This window comes from Hyperoodon ampullatus (genome assembly GCF_949752795.1).
Source record: "Hyperoodon ampullatus genome assembly, chromosome: X".
Taxonomy (NCBI): domain Eukaryota; kingdom Metazoa; phylum Chordata; class Mammalia; order Artiodactyla; family Ziphiidae; genus Hyperoodon; species Hyperoodon ampullatus.
This window is the reverse complement of record NC_136913.1, coordinates 63,292,142-63,308,066: the sequence shown is the minus strand read 5'-3', so window position 1 is coordinate 63,308,066 and position 15,925 is coordinate 63,292,142. Positions and strand designations below refer to the sequence as shown.

Below are 15,925 nucleotides of genomic sequence, written 5' to 3'. Positions count from 1 at the left end.
CTAAGCCAGAGTTGTAAATGGACTGGCTAAGCATTAAAGGAGGGTCCTAACACAGAAACAATCTGTAAAGACCAGGATAGATATTTGTCTTTTCTCCTTTTACTTTCTTTCTTTCAACTCCGAGAGTTTAAGGACATCTCTGTCAAATCACTAGCTGACCACAAGCTAACAGAACAGAGACTTCAGAGAGCACACTGAACAAAGAATATACAGGAAGCAGGAAACAAATCCTGAGGAGGGAAATATTTTGATTTCCAAAGTTACCACATTATAATATTCAAAATATCCAGTATTCAACACCAAAAAATTTACAAGTCATGTAAAGAAACAGTGAAGTAGGTCCCATTCATAGGGGAAAAAAAAAAAAAGAAATTAACAGCACTATCACTGAAGAAGTACATACATTGGACTTACTAGACAAGGATTCTAAATTAATTTATATATGCTCAAATAGCTAAAGGGAACCATAGACAAAAAACTAGAGAAATCCAGGGGAATTATGTGTCACCAGATAGAGAATATCAATAAAGAGACTGAAATTATAAAAAGAAACCAAATAGAGATCTGGAGCTAAAAACTACAATAACTAAAATGAAAAATTCACTAGAAGATTTAAAAGCAGATTTGAGCAGGTGGAAGAAATCTCAGCAAACCTGAAGGTAGGACAACTGAAATTGTAAGTCTGAAAAGCAGAAAGAGAAAAAGAACAAACAAAAAATAAATGCAGTCTAAGAGACCAGTGGAACACGATGAAACATAGTAAAATATGCATAATAGGAGTACCAGAATGAATGGAGAAAGTAAAAGGGGAGAGAGAATATTTGAAGAAAAAATGGCTGTAAGCTTGCAAATTAGATGGCATCCAAGAACCTCAAAGAAACCCAAATTGGATAAATTCAAAGAGACTCACACTGAGACAAATTATAATCAAACTGTTGAAAGACAAAGACAAAGAGAATACTGAAAACAGCAAAAGAGAAGTGACTCAGCATGTACAAGGGATCCTCAATGAGACTAACAACTGATTTTTCATCAGAAACCATGGAAGCCAGAAGGCAGTGAGAGAACATATTTAAAGTGCTGAAGGAAAAAATGCCCACCAAGGATTCTATATCCAGCAAACTATCCTTCAAAAATGAAAAAGAAAATAGACATTCCTTGATAAACAAAAGCTGAGAGAATTGTCACTAGCACACCTGCACTATGAGAAATGCTAAAGGGAGTCATACAGTCTGAAAAAAAAAGATAGTAACCTAAGACCATACAAAGAGATAAAGAACACTGGTAAAGGTATGATATAAGTAAAAATAAGAGTCAGCATTGTATTTTTGGCTTGAACCTTGCCTTTGTTTCCCTATATCCTTTATTTTTTTTTTTTAGTAAGTGGGCCTCTCACTATTGTGGCCTCTCTGGTTGCGGAGCACAGGTTCCGGACGCGCAGGCTCAGCGGCCATGGCTCACAGGCCCAGCTGCTCCGCGGCATGTGGGATCTTCCCAGACCATGGCATGAACCCATGTCCCCTGCATCGGCAGACAGACTCTCAACCACTGCACCACCAGGGAAGTCCACCCTATATCCTTTAAAAGACAAATGCATAGGGCAGATTACTTGATTAGACATTCCTCTAAAGAAGATATACTAATGGCCAATAAACAAATGAAAACATATTCAACATCACTAATCATTAGAGAAGAGCAAATCAAAACCACAATAAGATACCACTTCATAACAATTAAGATGGATATTGTTTTATAATAATAAATAAAAGCAGAAATTAACAAGCATCAGTGAGGAGGTGGAGAAATTGGAATCCTTGTGTATTGCTGGTGGGAATGTAAAGTGGTGCAGGAAAATATAATAATATGGCAGTTCCTAAGAAAATTGAATATAGAATGACCATATGATCCAGCAGTTCCACTTCTAGGTACAAATCCAAAAGGATTGAAGGCAGAGATTCAGACATTTATATACCAATGTTCGTAGCAGCATTATTCACAATAGCCAAAAGGTGGAAGCAGCTCAAATTTCCATTGACCAATCAATAGATAACAAAAATGTGGTATGTACATATGATGAAATAATAGTCAGCCTTAAAAAGGAATGAAATTCTTACAGATGGCCAGTAAGCACATGAAAAGATGCTCAACATCACTAATTATTAGAGAAATGTAAATCAAAACTACAATGACGTACCACCTCACACCTGTCAGAATGGCCATCATTAAAAAGTCTACAAATAGCAAATGCTGGAGAGGGTGTGGAGAAAAGGGAACCCTCCTGCACTGTTGGTGGGAATGTAAATTGATACAGCCACTACAGAAAACAGTATGGAGGTTCCTCAGAAAGCTAAAAATAGAATTACCATATGATCCAGCAATCCCATTCCTGACAATATACCCAGAAAAAACTATAATTCAAAAAGATACATGCACCCCTATATTCATAGCAGCACTGTTCAAAATAGCCAAAACATGGAAACAACCTAAGTGTCCATCAACAGATGAATGAATAAAGAAGATGTGGTACATATATACAAGGGAATACTACTCAGTCATAAAAAAGAACAAAATAATGCCATTTGCAGCAACTTGGATGCGACTAGAGATTATCATACTAAGTAAGTCAGAAAGAGACAGATACTGTATGATATCACTTATATATGGAATCTAAAATATGGCACAAATGAACATATCTACAAAACAGAAACAGACTCATAGACATAGAAAACTGACTTGTGGTTGCCAAGGGGCAGGGGGAGGGAGAGGGATGGACTGGGAGTTTGGGGTTGGTAGATGCGGACTATTACATTTAGAATGGATAAAGAGCAAGGTCTTAATGTATAACACAGGGAACTATATTCACTATCCTGTGATAAACCATAATGGAAAAGAATATTTTAAAAAAGAATGTATGGGGGCTTCCCTGGTGGAGCAGTAGTTAAGAATCCACATGCCAATGCAGGGGACACAGGTTCGAGCCCTGGTCTGGGAAGATCCCACATGCCGTGGAGCAACTAAGCCTGTGAGCCACAACTACTGAGTCTCTGTGCCTCAATTACTGAAGCCCATGCGCCTAGAGCCTATTCTCTGCAACAAGAGAGGCCACTGCAATGAGAAGCCTGCGCACCATGATGAAGAGTAACTTCTGCTCGCCGCAACTAGAGAAAGCCCACATACAGCAACGAAGACCCAATGCAGCCAAAAATAACTAAGATAAATAAATTTTAAAAAAGAATGTATGTATGTGTTTAACTGAGTCACTTTTCTGTACAGTAGAGATTTGCACAACTTTGTAAATCAACTATACTTCAATAAAAACTTTTCTAAAAAGGAATGAAATTCTGATACACACTGCATCATGGATAAACCTTGACTATATTATGCTAAGTGAAATAATCCAGACACAAAAGGACAAATAATGTCTGATTTCACTTATGTGATGTACTTAGAACAATTAAATTCATAGAGACAGAAAGTAAAATAATTGTTACCAGGAGCTGAGGAAAGGGGGAATGGGGAGTTATTGTTTAATGGGTAGAGTTTCAGTTTGGGAATATGAAACAAAGTAGGCTTTAAGAAAAAAAATTACGAGACAAAAAGAGTCATTATATATTGATAGAATAGTCAATTTATTGAGAAGATATAACAATGATAAACATATATACACCAAATAACAAAGCCACCCCCAAAAAACACAAAGCAAGAATTGACAGACTTAAAAGGATAAATAGACTCTTTACAAGAATAGTTGAAGTCAATAATTCACTCTTAATAATGGCTAGACCAACTGATAAATTATAAAGGTATAGAGGACTTTAGCAACACTTTAAACCAACTAGACCTAAAAAAACATACAGAACATTGTTCCCAAGAACACCAGAATACACATTCTTCCCAAGTGTACATAGAACATTCTCCAGGATAGACATGTTAGGTCACAAAACAAGTCTTATAAATTTAAAAAGATTGAGATCATTCAAAATATCTTCTCTATCCACAATAGTATGAAACTAGAAATCAATAACAGAAATAAAATTGGAAATTCACAACTATGTGGAAATTAACATCACACTCTTAAACAATCAAGGATTCAAAGAAGAAATTAGAAAATACTTTGCAGAATAAAAAAACACAGCAAAACTTATGAGATTTAGTGAAAGTAGTGCTCAGGGGAAATTTTATAGCTGTGAATGCCTATGTTAAAAAAGAAGAAAGGTCTCAAATTCATTACTTGATTTTAAGGAACTAGAATAAGAATAGAAAACTAAATCCAAAGATAGCAGAAGGAAGGTAATAATAAAGATTAGAGTAGAGATAAATGAAAGAGAGAATGGAGAAAATCAACAGACATTGAAGTTGGTTTTTTGAAAAAAAATCAATAAAATTGACAAAATATTAGCTAGACTGACTATGAAAAATGAAAGCATACTCAAATTACTAAAAAATCAGAAATGAAAGTGGAGGCATTAGTATTGACATTACAGAAATGAAAATAATTATAAGGGGATACTATGAACAATTGTATGCCAACAAAATAGATAACTTAGATGAAATAGATAAATTCCTAGAAACACACAAACTATAGATACTGACTCAAGAAGCATGGAATATCTGAACAGTCCTATAACAATAAAGAGATAGAATTTGTAATAAAAAACCTCCCAACAGAGAAAAGACCAGGACCAGATGGCTGCACCAGTGAATCCTACCAAACATTTAAAGCAGAATTAACTCCAACCCTTTTCAAATCCTTCCAAAAATAGAAGAGGAAGGAACATTTTGGAACTCATTCTATGAGGCTAGCATTATCCCAATACTAAAGCCAGACAAAAATATCACAAGAAAAAAAACAACAAATCAACATCCCATACAAATATAGATACAAAAATCCTCAGCAAAATAACAGCAAACTAATCCAGTAGTGTATTAAAATGATTATACCTATGACCAAGTAGGAAATATCTCAGAAATGCAAGAGTGGTTCAACACAAAAAAACAAATTAATATAATTTATATTAAGATAATTAAAGGGGAATAAACCACGTGATTATCTCAATTGATGCGTAAAACCATTTGACAAAGTCCAAAACCATTTAACATTAAAAACACTGAGCAAAAATTTCCTCCTAGTTGCTTTTCTTTTTCAGAGATTTTCTATGACTTTTTACATGTATATTTTCCCATATGAACTAAGGAATCAGGTTGTCTACTTCAAAAAACAATCAAATAAAGAAACCATGTAGTTATATTTGTTGGGATCCTGTTAAATTTATAAATTAGGGAAAATTGGCATCTTTATAAATTATTAGTTTTCTGAAAATTGTTATGAAGTATATCATACATACAACATATTTTTAATATGTATAGTTTAAGTAATAATAACAAATCAGTATTTACTCACTACTAGAGATACAACTAGAAGTATTACTTTTATTATTATTATTTATTTTTAAGTGTGGTAGTATGCATATAAAATAATATTTACTATCTTAACCATTTTTCCTGGCTTTATTGAGGTATAATGGACAAATAAAATTATATATATTTAAAGTATACAACTTGGTGATTAAATATATACACACATTGTGAAATGATTACCACAATCAAGTTATTAACACATCGCCTCACAGTTACCTTTTTTGTGTGTAAGAAGGCTTAAGATCTACTCTCTTAGCAAATTCAAGTATACAATGCAGTAGTATTAACTATAGTTACCATGCTGTATGTTAGATCCTCAGAACTTACCCATCTTATGATCAAATGTTTGTACACTTTGTCCAACATCTTCCCCTATCCCCCACCTCCTAGCCCCTGGTAACAGATATTCTACTCTCTACTTCTATTAGCTCAGCTTTTCTTTTCTTTTTTTAAAATTTCACATATGGGTGATACCACCTAGTATTTGTCTTTCTCTATCTGGCTTTTCTCACTTAGCATAATGCCTTCCAGGTTCATCCTTGTTGACCCAAACAGCAGGATTTCCTTCTTTTTCATGGCTGAATAATATTCCATTTTATATATAGATATCATAACACTTAGGTTGTTTCCATAAATTGGCTATTGTGAATAATGCTGCAATGGTCATGGGGGTGCAGATATCTCTTTGAGATCTTGTTTTTATTTCCCTTGGATATATATCCAGAAGTGGGATTTCTGGATCATATAGTAGTTCTATTTTTAATTTTTTAAGAAAACTCCACAGTGTATCTATAACGGCTGTACCAATTTACATTTCCAACAGTGTACAAGGGTTCCATTCTCTCACCAACACTTGTTTTCTTTTGTCTTTTTTATATTGGACATTCTAACAGATGTGAGGTGATATCTCACTGTGTTTTTTTTTGTTGTTGTTGCAGTACGCGGGCCTCTCACCACCGTGGCCTCTCCCATCGTGGAGCACAGGCTCCGGATGCGCAGGCTCAGCGGCCATGGCTCATGGGCCCAGCCGCTTTGCAGCATGTGGGATCGTCCTGGACCGGGGCATGAACCCATGTCCCCTGCACCGGCAGGTGGACTCCCAACCACTGAGCCACCAGGGAAGCCCCTCACTGTGGTTTTGATTTGCATTTCCCTGATGATTAGTGATGTTGAGCACCTTTTCATATACTTGTTAGCCATTTGTATATCTTCTTTGGAAAAATGTCTATTCAAGTATTTTGCCCATTTTTTAATCAGGTTATTCTTTTCGCTATTGAATTAATTGTATAAGTACCCCTTATCAGATATACAGTTTACAAATATTTTCTCCCATTCTGTAGGTTGCCTTTTCATACTGTGGAATCATACAATATTTGTCCTTCCGTGTCTGGCTTATTTACTGAGCATAATATCTTCAAGGCTCATTCATGTTATAGCATCAGAATTTCCTTCCTTTTTATGGCTGAATAATATTTCATAGCATGTATATGCCACATTTTGTTTATCCATTCATCTGCCAATGGACACTTTGGTTGCTTCTACCTCTTGGCTAATGTGAATAACCCAGCTATGAATTATATATGCTATGTACAAATATGTCTTCAGGACCCTACTTTCAATTCTTTTAGATATATACCCAAAAGTGGAATTGCTGGATCATATGGTAATATTTTTAATTTTTAATTTTTTGATACTTTTACTTTTATTTTGGCATTGAAAAGTTTTCATCTTCATCCTAAAAGCCTGGGCAATCACAACCTTTAGGGCACAAAGATTTTTCATCACCAGCTTATGTAGAGAACTTTCTTCATCTTAGGCATTCATTGAATTAAAAACTGGGTCATTTCTACCCTCAAATAATACATTATGTTCATCTCTAGTAACAGTGACATTATTATTTCCACAACACCATACATCATTTACACTGCTCTTCATTACTTCCTGTATAGTTGACCTATTATCTGGTATCATTTTCCCTCTTCCAGAACCATCTTTCAGTTTTTGTTTGCCTGAAAATGTCTATTTTTATTTACTATTTCTGTTTTGCCTAATCATTTAATAACTTTTTATTTATCGTTTTATTATGAAAAATTTCACAGAAGAAAGTTGAAAAAAATAGTAAAATGTACTCTGTATTTACACCATGTGGATTCAACAAATGTTAACATCTTATCATATTTGATTTAATGTCTGCATTTATGTGTGTGCGCACGTGTGCGCACATAAAATCTCTGGAGAATTCACAGAAACAAAGTAAAATGGTGGTCACTAGGGACTGAGGGGAGGGGGAAATTGAAAGTTCTTGTTTAAGGGGTATGGAGTTTCAGTTTTGTAAGATGAAAAAGTTCTGAAGATCTGTTGTACAACAAAGTGAATATACTTAACATTACTGAACTATACAGTTAAAATATACCGTTAAAATGGTTAAGATGGTAAATTTTATGTTGTGTGTTTTTTAAAAATTTTATTTATTTTCGGCTGCGTTGGGTCTGTGTTCCTGTGCGCGGGCTTTCTCTAGTTGTGGCGAGTGGGGGCTACACTTCGTTGCAGTGCGTGGGCTTCTCATTGCAGTGGCTTCTCTTGTGTGGTGCTCGGGCTCTAGGCACACAGGCTTCAGTAGTTGCAACACACGGGCTCAGTAGTTGCGGCATGCCGGCTCAGTAGCTGTGGCTCGTGGGCTCTAAAGTGCAGGCTCAGTAGTTGTGGCGCACAGACTTCGTTGCTCCGCAGCATGTGGGATCTTCCCGAACCAGGGATCGAACCCATATCCCCTGCATTGGCAGGCGGATTCTTAACTACTGCACCATCAGGGAAGTCCCTATGTTGTGTGTTTTTTATTGCAACTTTAAAAAACCCTGAGAATTTTTTTCTATGGATATTTAAGATGCAACATGGTAAATACACGGCTCTATGAATATGCAGTCAGGAGCAAAGGTGGGGAAAATGTGTGATACTGGGCCAGTCATCTTATCAATCACAAAGCTACGTCTTCTAACATAGTTCCATATGTTCTAACTTGTATTCTGCTATGAACATAGTGACTTGATGCCTTGAGTCATCTGCATTTAAAATGGAACAGTAGTTTAATAAGCTATAATGGAAGGGGATGCTTTAGTTGTGGTTCATTCTCATCCCTGGGGTGCAGCTTTTGGGGTCTGTGCTCTCCTGGCCATGTTTGCCTTCAAAACTTTTCTTCTACCTTCCCTGGCTCCCAGCCTCTTGGAGAAAAGCCTCCATGGTTGGGAGGAAGAAAGAGGCCAGGGCATTTCTCTCTGCTTTTGGCAGCTGCTCCAGCAGTGGCTCCATTTTCTCTGTGGCTCCAACTGGACAGGCCTGCTACAGTTTTAGCTTCCACTAGGTGACCCCTGAGCCCCAGTGACATTGCCTCTTACTTCTGTATCTCCAACCCAGAAAAGATTGTGGCATCTTGCTCTTATTAATCTATGGTATCCCATTTGGATTTCAGATCTTCCGTCACCAGTGTGCCAGTTCCCTGCAATATGTTCTTCCTGCTGTAAATACGTGAAGTGGTTTCTGCCTTCCTGGCAAAACAAATGGGCTATAGTTTACCAGAGTTCTCATTCTCAGTGTGCCCTGAACTCCAACATTCGTCCTGTTTGTCCCCCAACCTCAAAAGGCACAGTCCAGCATCTTAGGTACTTCTTTGCTTTGGCAAATGTAAGCATAACAGAGGTAAACCTAATTGATAGGTCCACCTCCACTTTTCAGGATTCCTGTCTTTTCCCAGAATTTCATTCCAGCAGTTCCTCACTATCTTGTTAGCTCTGTGATACTTTTACAGTGATGGTGCTTTATATTTTGACCAGCTTTTAAAGTTGTTTATAGTAAGCAGCTTGGTTTGAATTACTTATTCAGCTTTTACTCAATGCAGAAGTATAACTGAGAGATGGAGAAACAGAGAAACTGATCCTGACAGTTTGAATTTCTGTTTTTAGTCATGCCTGAAGCCTCACCTACCCCTACTTCATTACTTGCAATCCTGAATCCCCCTTCTGCTTAAGCCAGGTTTTGGTATTATAGAATTGTATGCCACTTATAACTAAGAAATTTCTAACTTGTACTCTAGTAATTTTATTTAGGATTTTTGTACTAGTATTCATAAATAAGATTAGTCTGCAGAGTTTAAAAAATTTTTCTACTAGCATTTGCTAAAATTTTCTATGCTAGCTTTATAGATATACTAGCTTTATAGAAAATTAGTGTGCTGTCTCTCTTATGCTCTGGAATAGTCAATAATTTGCTGGTAATTATTTTTTCTTATGAAATAACCCTAAAACCATCTGAGCTATATCATTTTAATAGAGGCAATAATCAACTTAGTAGTAATACTCACACTATTTGCATAATTTGCCATTTTTAGTAATGTATATTCATTGATATTAAAGTGCATTAAGAGTAAAATTATAATCACTGCTCTCTTATAATTTTAAAAGCAGTCTGCTACATATAATAGTAGCTTTTGTGTGTTGAATTTTTACCATGTACCAGACATTGTGCCAAGCATTTGACATATAAAATCTCAAGTAACTCTTAACATGACCCTTTGAGGTGTTATTTATTTTACAGATAAGAATATAGTCTCACAGGGATTGAGACTTGCCTAAGGTCACAGAGTAGAGCAAGGACTTAATTCAGGTCTGTATAATTCCAAAGTCTACGCTCTTTTACAATTATGATAAACTACCTCTCTGGCTCTGGCTTTTTTCCCCTAAATACCTTTTCACATTCTTAATTTGTATAGTTATGCATTCCTTCCCTTTAAAAAAGTACACGTGCCTCAGGCTTTTCTATTTTAAATATATTTATTTTGTTCAAAGACGCTGATTTTTTTTGTTTATCAATTGTTTTGTCTAATTCACTTGTTTTTTGAACTTTTTGGTTTTAATCTTTTTTTTCATTTCTCTAATTTCTGCAGCTTTGTCTAAGTTTTAAAAAAAATCTTCCTGAATTATAATGTAATAAAATATTTGGCTTCTGAATACTATTTTTGACTGGAGTCCATAAATTTTGTTTCCATCTTCTAAATTGCTGGCAATTGTAATTGTAATTACCTTTTGGAACCTACAGTTATTTAGTAAATGATTTATAAATTTTAAAATATCTAGAGAGTTTAAATTTTTAAATTTATTTTTGGTGTTTACTCTTGTTTTAGAAAGTGCAATGTGCTCAGAGCTTTTATAATAGGAAGAACTACCTATGTTACACTGGATGTATTATTTGGTAGCCTGATCATTTCTCTGTGTTGATAAACATTCTGCTATAATATGATTTTTAGTGGCAGCAAGGTATTTTATCTTATACATGTGTCATATTTTAAATTCCCTACCCTTTGAAGATAAATGTTTCTTATGTATCACTGCAATAAATAATGTTGAGGTGAACACTATTTTTAATATATATTTGAGTATATATCCATGATCAGTCTCTTAAATTTCTAGAAGTTTAATTTCTATTTCAAAGGATAGGGACTTTTTAAAGGATTTTTATCTATAATGCCAAATTGCCTTCCAGAAATGTTATACAGATTTTCTGCTTCCAATAGCAGTGTATGGGGTTCTCATCTCTCCATATCCTGGCCAACAGGTATAACTATTGAACCTTTTATTAATACATAATGCCCTTCTTTGACTCTCGTAAACTTTTTTGATTTAAAGTCTGTTTTGGCTGATATTAGTATAGCCACCTCTGCTCTCTTTTGGTTACAATTTGCGTGGAATTTTTTTCCCCATCGTTTCACTTTCAATGTATTTGTGTTTTTGGACCTAAAATGAGTCTCTTATAGACAGTATACAGTTGGATCATGTGTTTTTATCTATTCTTTCAATATCTGTCTTTTCACTGGAGAGTCTAATCCATTTACAGTTGAAGTAATTACTGATAAGGAAGGACTTCTGTCATTTTGCAATTTGTTTTCTGTATGCCTTATAGCTTTCTCCCTCATTTCCCTGCATTACTGTCTTCTTTTGTGTTTAGTTGATTTTTTTTTAATATATTTATTTAATTTATTTATTTTTGGCTGCATTAGGTCTTCATTGCTGCATGTGGGCTTTTTCTAGTTGCAGTGAGCAGGGGCTACTCTTCGTTGTGGCGTGCGGGCTTCCCATTGCAGTGGCTTCTCCTGTTGCGGAGCACGGGCTCTAGGCGCATGGGCCTCAGCAGCTGTGGCACGCAGGCTCAGCAGCTGTGGCTCACGGGCTCTAAAGTGCAGGCTCAGCAGTTGTGGCGCGCGGGCTTAGCCGCTCCGCGGCATGTGGGATCCTCCCGGACCAGGGCTCGAACCCGTGTCCCCTGCATTGGCAGGCGGATTCTCAACCACTGTGCCACCAGGGAAGCCCTAGTTGATTTTTTTGTAGTAAAATGTTTAAATTCCTTCCTCATTTTCTTTTTTGTTGCGTTATGCGGCCCTCTCACTGTTGTGGCCTCTCCCGTTGCGGAGCACAGGCTCCGGACGCACAGGCTCATTGGCCATGGCTCACTGGCCCAGCCGCTCCGCGGCATGTGGGATCCTCCCGAACCAGGGCACGAACCCGTGTCCCCTGCATTGGCAGGCGGACTCTCAACCACTGCGCCACCAGGGAAGCCCCTCTCATTTTCTTTTAAGTTAAAGAGGGAACTTGTGACTTGTCTGTAGGGAGAAAGTACTACTCACCTCCAGCTGAAATTTTCCACACAGAAATTGGTGCCTATTGCTTCCTGATCTTTCGTTTTATTCCAGAAAGAAGAAAAAGAATTTCCATTAGAAATGTTCCAATTTTTAAATGTTGGCATCTAATAAATGAATGTTGTTAAACAATGTTCAGGTCAAACTAAACATATTGTGGACCTGATCCAGTAAGAGAGCTACCATTTTGTAACTTCTGGCACAGGGTACAGGTGCGTCAAAATAAGACTTCCTTTCCTCTAGACTAGAAAAAATGTCGAAAGGGACTGTAAAGAGAACTTCAATGCTGTGTGTGTCCTTAATAAAGGGACATAGCCTCTTTTCCCCCTCCGACTCTGGGCCAAACTCCTGAGGGCATGGGAAATGAAATGCCAGATGGTTTGGGGGGATTCAAAAGCAGATTCCTGTGGTCCTCCTTTCCTAAACAGAGTTCAGCACTATGATGAGACTCAAGAATTTGTTTGGCTCAGTGTGATATAGCAGTTTCCAGCTGTGTCTTGGCAGACTGGACTGAGATTGCCCCGTTTAGGGGCTGGGAGTGTGACTGAGTTTATCTTGTTGAGCTAGCACAGAGTGACAGAATCAATTTCTAGGAGCCCAAGAGGGTCACAGAAGTTGAAACTCAGCTGAATTGAAAGAGTCTCTCAGATGGGGATGAAGGGTCACACATCAAGTCTTATGGAGGTTCATAAAAGAATGCGTCTTCAGTTATAAAACCAGTTACATTTCTTTTACCAGGTTTGAGTTTATGGATCAAAAACTATACCCTCTACGCTATCTTTTCTGCTATAAATTCTATCACATCCTAGGTTTGATATGTAGTATTGTCATTACTGTTATTTTGTAAATCACTTTTCATTACAACTTCAATTTCTTCTTGACACAACAGTTACCTCTCCCCATCCCAGGTTTTATTTAGAATTTAGAATTTAAATTGCCTTTTCTATTTTAGAGAACTTCAGTTGTTTTTCAGATCTGATTTTTTAAAATGGGTCGCAGCATATGAAATTGAATGTATTCATATCTGGGAAAACACATTTTTCGGAAATTCCTAAACATAAATATAATTTTCATACCTGTGAAAATGTGTGTTTTTGAAATTACAAAAGCCCCTATCTATGTTTAATCTTAATGTTTATACATGTTTTCTTAGATTTTTAAAAATATCTAAGTCCAAGCTTTATCACCAATATCTTTATGTCCACAATTTGCTGCTAAGGTTTTTTTGTTTGGTTGTTTTCTCATTACTCTCTCTCAAAGCTACTTATACACGTTATACATATTTTTCTGTTTTATTTTCATAAACTATACACTCTCTGTAAGACCAGATAGAGATGTCTTTCAATGTTATTTAAGAGGTAATGAGGTCAAATAAATCAAAGCAATCGATATATAATAAAGTTACTTTGGCAAAATCACAGACAGTTTTAGAATCATCTTTATTTGTGCAATGAACCTCTGAGGAGATGTCGCCTCCTCAGGGTGCCTTGTGTATCTAAGACAGAAACATAGGTCCCCCGCAAACACATTCTCTATCCTTTTACCTGGTGTTCTTAATTTTCCCTATAGCAATTTATCTTTATCCGACACACTATTTTACTTGTTAATAGATTCTAGGCTTGTGTTTGCAAACTTGGTCTGATTTGTTCACAGATATTTCTCCAGCTTTTCTGGCAGTGGCTGGCACACAGTAGCTCTTAATTAAATGTTAAATCAAAATGCCTCCAAAGAATCTAGAAACTGCCTAATGCTCAGGATGTTCAATGACCGGAGTTATCAGTGGTGCAGAAACACATTAATTGTAAGACATCTACAAGTGAATAACTTTTTCTGAGATTTTTTTCCCAGCCCTTTCCTCTTTTACCTTTGTAATTAAAGCTCACTGGCCTGAGAGTAGCCTCAGTCTATCAGCCTTTGGTCAGAGAAGAGGTTTCAGAGAAAATAACACAATTATCACGCAGCAAAAGGAGCAGGGGTGGGGGGAACAAAGGGAAAAGTTAAGCGGTAGCCTCAATGGGGCATTCCCAGGCTAGATGTCCAGGTTCGCCCAGTGGTAGCAGTTGACCTCGCTCCTTTTGCTGTAGTTGATGGCAGTTGATGGCCCTGTGGCTGGTCTTGCCACAACGGTAGCACTTGACTCGGGTGCAGTGTTTCTGAATGTGGCCATATTCGCCACAAGAGTAGCACTTCTGCCCCTCCTGATGGTCACAATCACGGGCCGGATGCCCTAGTCTGCCACAGGTGTAACAGCACTGCTGTCTCTCTCACTTAGGCTTAACACAGTCTTTGGCGATGTGGCCACTTGTCCCACAGTTGTAGCAGATGTCATCGAGAAGGTTACAGTTCTTAGCATGATGACCAGGCTGACTGCAGCGGTTACAAATGACAGGTAGGGTGGTAGAACTGCACTGAGCACCTCGGCCACCAGCTCTAGCTCCGTGCCCTCGAGCTCCTCCTCCTTTAGGGCCAGAGTGTTCACACTTGAAGCATTCCTTACTGTTCATGGCTGCAGTGAGATCTTCAGGTGAGCGGTCCCACTGCTGCCCCGGAAACCCCGACAAAACTCCCCTTACAGAGGTTTAGACAGAAGTGGCTGTTTTTCTCGAGAGGACTCAGCGACGTCACACAGGGTTTGCGCACGACCCCATTCTTGTGTCACAGGCGTTCTAGCAGTCACTTCCTTCCCGCCTGACTTTCCTCCTGTCCTTGAAGCCCAAAGCCCGTCTCAGGGGCGGTTTCCGTTGTTTGTTTATTTTTGTTTTCGTGCGTTAAATAAACACTTCTTGGGTCTTTAAGTTTGAGTTTGAATCCGTTCTTGTTCAGAAAATGTGCCTTGTAGGATTTCTTATAATTAAGGCTTAGGCCTTCTTTGTGGTCTAGTAGATGACCCGTTTTTTTGTTTTGTTTTGTTTTGTTTTTTTTGCGGTACGCGGGCCTCTCACTGCTGTGACCCCTCCCGTTGCGGAGCACAGGCTCCGGACGTGCAGGCTTAGCGGCCATGGCTCACGGGCCTAGCCGCTCCGCGGCATGTGGGATCCCCCCGGACTGGGGCACGAACCTGTGTTCCCTGCATCGGCAGGCGGACTCTCAACCACTGCGCCACCAGGGAAGCCCGATGACCAGTTTTTATATATGCACTTTGGACATAAGAAAGATATGTGTGAGATGTATCTAATCCAGTAAATGAAAGAAATTATAACAAATTAGGGTAACCCATTTGGGGGGGTGTTAAAAATAAAATACAAGCATCCATAAAGATATGAGATACATAAGATAGAAAAAAATCTGTAAAATGCCACAGGGAGATTTACTCACAATTTAGCCTGTTTTATTTCAGGAATCTTAGTTTTCAACATAATCACCACCGTTTAAGTTGTAAAACAACATAATTGAAGCACTCAGTATAAAGAATATGATGTTCTTTGGAAAATAAATTACAAAATCTTAATTTAAATATTGGACAGATTTCCTCTCTGTTTTCTAAATTATTTATTATATAAAGCTCATAAGGATTTATGGACACGTCCACTTATATAGATATAGAAATGTGTATGGAAAACTAGACACTAAAATATCCAACTGTAGCTATTTTGGGACTATAAAATTGAACAGGACTTTTTTCTCTTTATTTTCCTTCTGTGTATTTTACACTTTTTGAAATGACTTTAGGTTGTGTAATTTAAAAAATCCACAATAAATATTTTTCTTTAAGTTACTAGCTAGCTATATGTTTTGCATGTGAATTTTTTTCAGGAAGCCAGTACAAATGTATTTGGTTAAACATAGACGTGAGAATAATGAATGTAGCAATTGCCCTTTATTTTC

General features: G+C 37.3%; 1 protein-coding gene across 1 annotated transcript; it reads right to left on the bottom strand.

The window, feature by feature from the left end:
- Positions 1 to 14,097: 14,097 nt before the first annotated feature.
- On the bottom strand, positions 14,098 to 14,604 carry ZCCHC13 (zinc finger CCHC-type containing 13; the record flags this gene model as incomplete). The annotated part of the gene is given in 4 exon segments (XM_079727184.1): positions 14,098 to 14,150; positions 14,153 to 14,189; positions 14,191 to 14,364; positions 14,368 to 14,604. Coding segments are annotated over 4 exon segments (501 nt in total).
- Between the last annotated feature and the right edge of the window lie 1,321 nt (positions 14,605 to 15,925).